Source organism: Tribolium castaneum, chromosome 11, assembly GCF_031307605.1.
Source record: "Tribolium castaneum strain GA2 chromosome 11, icTriCast1.1, whole genome shotgun sequence".
NCBI classification, from domain to species: Eukaryota; Metazoa; Arthropoda; class Insecta; order Coleoptera; family Tenebrionidae; genus Tribolium; species Tribolium castaneum.
In genome coordinates this window covers 3,018,150-3,023,105 of record NC_087404.1, presented here as the reverse complement: position 1 = coordinate 3,023,105, position 4,956 = coordinate 3,018,150, and the positions used below count along the sequence as shown (strand labels likewise).

General features: G+C 37.6%; 1 protein-coding gene across 1 annotated transcript; it reads left to right on the top strand.

Annotated features, from left to right (window-relative positions):
- Positions 1-1,331: 1,331 nt before the first annotated feature.
- Positions 1,332-3,127, top strand: LOC107398807 (cytochrome b-like). Its single transcript, XM_064359619.1, is given in 4 exon segments — positions 1,332-1,493; positions 2,339-2,506; positions 2,508-3,071; positions 3,074-3,127. Coding segments are annotated over 4 exon segments (948 nt in total).
- The last annotated feature ends 1,829 nt before the right edge of the window (positions 3,128-4,956 follow it).

Genomic DNA, 4,956 nt, shown 5'->3' with positions numbered 1-4,956 from the left:
TAGAAATAGGTGATTTCTAAATTCAAACCTAAGATATTTCCTAGAGTTTTCGTCAATAGAAATAAGAAAATAAGCATTTTTCAAATCAATGGATGTCATAACCCAGTTCTTTTTTATGAGTTTGGTAACTGTTCGCATATCCTCCATCTTAAAATGGAGAGGATCCAGGTGTTTATTTAAATTTTTTAAATTCAAGATAAAGCGGTTCTTGCCATTCGATTTTTTGTCCAAGAAATAATTTGATATAAATTGGTCAGTGCAAGGGTGACACTTACGAATCACTCCTTCACCTAAAAGTGCATTTATGGAAACCGACATTGCATCCATTTCCTCCTTGTTTAATTTCGCAGGAGATGGTGGTCGATTCTGAATTGGCTCGACTACAAAATGGATTTTAAAAGATTTAACCCATTCAAGCACTTTGTGATTATTAGTGATTTTTCGCCATTCAGTCCTGAAGTATGACAATCTACCTGCTATTACCTCTAACGTTTGTTGGAGAGTGAGGGACTGCGACTCCGGTAATTTTTGTAACTCTGATACGGTCGAGGATCTCGCCCTTTTTGTTTCAGGTCCCTCGTTGACCGAAACGAGCTCCTCGAGTTTAAAGACCTAGAGGTGGATGGATAATTAGCTGTTCCTCCCCCCTTCTCTTTTTTGACTGATTTTAGGGGTTTTTACTCTTAATTTATCTGGTACCGCTTTGAGATCCTGACTTGACTTTTGTAAAGTCTTTGCAGATTTAATGCGTTCACTTAAGTCCTCTCCAAACAGAAAGTGACCTGGTGTATCTTTCTGGGTTATGTCCTTCATAGACTTATTAAGATTTTGAGCAATGTTGGCTCTTCTAGATCGGGACATATTAAAGAAAAGATCTGTCAAAATTTTTCCGGAATCTGTTAATAATTTCAATAATTCCTCATTTCGGGAACCACTCTCCTCCAGAAGAAGGGTCAAAGCTTCACCTAATGAGGTGAGACCCACGCCCAATTGAGATTGACCTAAACGTTGATACTTATCCTTCTTGATTTGTATATCGGCTAATGCAGGTAGAATTTCTGGTGCTTTGAGTAATTCGCAATTGATTGGTGTTTGGTATTTCCCCAATAATGCTGTTTTTACCTGAGCATCCAAACCTCGTGTGAGGTTATAGTTCCAACGCACAGTTAGTGCTTCATGAAGGTGAATCTCCTCAGATTTTTCTGATGGGTCATCCCCTAACAAGGCTAAAACATCTTTTTCGAGGTCGGGTTCCAAGCAAACAAGTACATCAGCGGTCTCAGGCTCGCCACCGTTGGTTGGCAGAGAAATAGAGGTCGGGCATCGAGAAAATGTGCCGCGATCAAACCCTTCTGACTCTTTGCTGCTGTGAAGAGGACTTGTTCTTTCCCCACGTTCATGTGTATGACGTGGAGAAAGAGATGTGGAACGACTACGCCTGGTGTGATGTTTCCGGGCGTGACGAGATTTGCGGACTTTCCGTTCCAAATGGCGTAAACGCCTTTCGAGGTCGGATTTGTCTCGATGGCTTCGTCTATGAGCGTCCGTGCTGGAGACAGAACTAGATCGAGAGGAAGATCTGTGCGATTTTCCCATTTTCACAATATGAGTGCATAACGTGATCTAACCTCCAAATTTTTTCAGTACCGATATCTATAAACCGAGTACTTACTGCAACCTAAATGTCTAGGACTGTAAAAATAGACCTAAAGCAATTAGGAGAGTAAGAAATTGAACGATATTTTACCTTTTATAAGGGGAAACCGAACGAAAATTAGCAACGCGTGGTCAATTTCCAAGCACAAGGAAACGAATGACATTAGCAGCAGAGGATTGGATAGAGCCCAGTAAGAGTCGGTAACACAGAGTTCTTTAAAATTTGTGGTCATTCCTAGATACAAGTGAAACTACCTGTAAGTTATCTTGAGGATGAGGCTGCGCTGGACAATTGGAGGAATACTTATTCTAATTATATATATAACTAGATTTGCCTCTAACAAAAATTCCAACCTAAAATAATAATCCTTTTTCCGCTCATACTAACAATTATCCTCGTTCACCTTAAGTAACACAAAACTGAATGATTTATTTACAACAACGAAATCATTCTATTTAAAGAAGACTCTATTATTTAGTTCTCATTAATTAAATACGCCAACTATCCTGTAATAATTAATGTTATTTCAATAATCTTTTATCTTCTAATTACTCTTCTAATTACTTATTACTACAGCTAAAATTACTGAATTCAACCAAGGTCCTATTCGTCAAATAAACTAATGAAAACTCCAATACGAACTCTCCCTTAATTAAAATTATTAATAACTCACTATGAAACTTTGGATCTCTCTTAGGACTATGCTTAATAATTCAAATTATTACAGGAATCTTCCTCGCATTACATTATTGTCCTAACGTAGAAATGGCCTTTAATAGAGTAGCCCATATTTGTCGAGATGTAAACAACGGATGACTAATTCGAACACTCCATGCAAATGGAGCATCCTTTTTTTTTCATACGCATTTACGCCCATATTGGTCGAGGAATATATTATAGATCTTATAACCTAATTCACACATGAATAGTTGGTGTAACAATTCTATTTCTAGTAATAGCAACAGCCTTCCTTGGCTACGTTTTACCCTGAGGGCAAATATAATTCTGGGGGGCAACTGTAATTACTAATTTATAATCAGCAATTCCTTATTTAGGAACTTCAATCATTCAAAGAATTTGAGGGGGATTTGCAGTTGACAATGCCACCCTAACTCGATGTTTCTCATTCTATTTCCATCTTCCATTTATTGTTTCAGCCAAAGTAGTAATTCACCTCTTATTTTTCCATCAAACATGATCAAATAATCCACTAGGTCTAAATAGAAACATTGACAAAATTCCATTTCAGCCTTATTTTTCCTTTAAAGACATTGCAGGATATCTAATTATATTAATAATCTTAATCAATCTGTCTCGTCTAGACTCTTACATACAAAGAGATCCAGATAACTTCACCCCCGCTAACCCCCTGGTAACCCTGGTAACCGTCCAACCATCATTCAACCAGAATGATACTTCCTCTTTGCCTATGCCATTCTCCGATCAATCCCCAATAAACTAAATACCTAAATTTAAACACCAATAAATACTGCACTGAATGCCGCCGAAGAAAACGGCTGCAAGCCCCGAGAAGGAGACGCCGACGACGAAGGCTCCGGAAACACTCAGTCATTCCCAGTACTCATCCGCTCTTCGAGGAGACGAAAGCACAGATACCGAAATTTTAGCAACGACTCGGATTCCTAGAGGTAACATTCTATACTACTATAGGCTGCTTTGGTCTCGAAAAGTAGAGTGTTAGAGAAGAAGCAATATAAGCAAAGACTTTTAAGTGTGCAGAAAAAAGCAGAGCATACTACGAGTATGCGGAGAAACCAACCCAGCCTTAAGGTCGGGTTGCACGTCAAGGGGCGGAGTGGAGCCTCTTTAAAAATTAAAAAAAGATCAGCGACAAATTAGGACCAGGTTCAGGAACAAAAAAGAGGGAGGGGCCTTGTTGAAAAGAATGTTGTACCGTTTCAATGATGTCCACAGTACAGAAAATCGGTGCTGGAAGAAGATGATCTAATAAAAACAAAGTAACTTCAATTGTGAGAAGTGTCGTGGCTGCACACGTTGCTGGACCAAAAAAGGCATTGAAAAACTATATGCTTATAGTTGTCGGTGATGAGAAAAATAAGTCCAATAGATCAAAAAGACCTATAAAGCCTAAGAAGATTTTAAACAGGTAATTAAAGAAACTTAGATTGCATAAGTCGCAATTGGAAGCGACCTAAGAGGCAGAAAAGAACACCTTAGAAAGATGATGGAAGACATTTTTAGTGTTTAAAAGTAAGTCTTGTAAAGTTATTTCACTTGTAATGATCCATTCTAAATGTAAAATAATGATCCTCAAATAGTTAGGCGAATCTACATCCCAAAAAGGTACTGTAGACAGCTAGAATTAATTAATTAGATTCGGGTCTTTGTTTGTGCTCGACGCCATTGCTGGACGATCACACTTTTTCCTGTTTTCAATTGAGATGTATTTCGTGAGCCCAAGCAATCCACTGTTGTGAGTTAGTAGAATTACAAAGTAATTAGTTGAGCTTTTGCTTGCCTGAATTTTGATTAGAAATTGTTACCGTTAACTCATGTTTGGAGTAAATTGTAACTGTGACATGATGGGGGTTGTTCAGTCTGGGGGGCGCCCTGTAGCAGAGTTGATTAGAAAGTAGAAATAGGAGTTTTGTTACATGTTAAGTTTCTCGAAGGGTTTTATGGTTATTTTGTGATCTTTAGAGATGACGGGTCTGTGAGAGGGGACCCGAACTTCATTGTCACAACCATGTATTACATGTTTAAACGGTTTTTATTGTATACATGTTATGTTTTGTCAATTTGTATTGTAATTGATCTTATGAAAAGATTTATCATTGTTTGCGAATACGGTTTAGGTAGATTTTATCCAGTCCTTTTTGCAGTTGAGTCACATCATTTTATTTAACATTTCTATTATTTCATCAGCGGTAGCAATGCCATGGCGCGTGCTACTTGCTTGTTGTTTTTTATTTCTCGTCGGCTTGTAGTTACGCAAATTATGCGAGCTACTTGCACATTATTGTTTTTGTTGTTTTGTTGTTTAATTTGTTTGTGTTCAATTGACCAATTGTTTCATTTTGTTTGTTCAATTGTTTGAATCATTTCTATTTTAGTTTGATTTTGAACCTTATTATCAACTGCAAGAATTAAACGATCTTTTCCTCCCCACAGGTGTTTTATTGTACTCTTCCAACTCAAATCCCCACACAAACGTATTACAACGATACGGTCCGCCATTTTGTAAAACACAACGTTGGTTCTACATTTTGATAACGATCACGACCATCGGCCATTTTATATTTTGTATTTTTTTATTT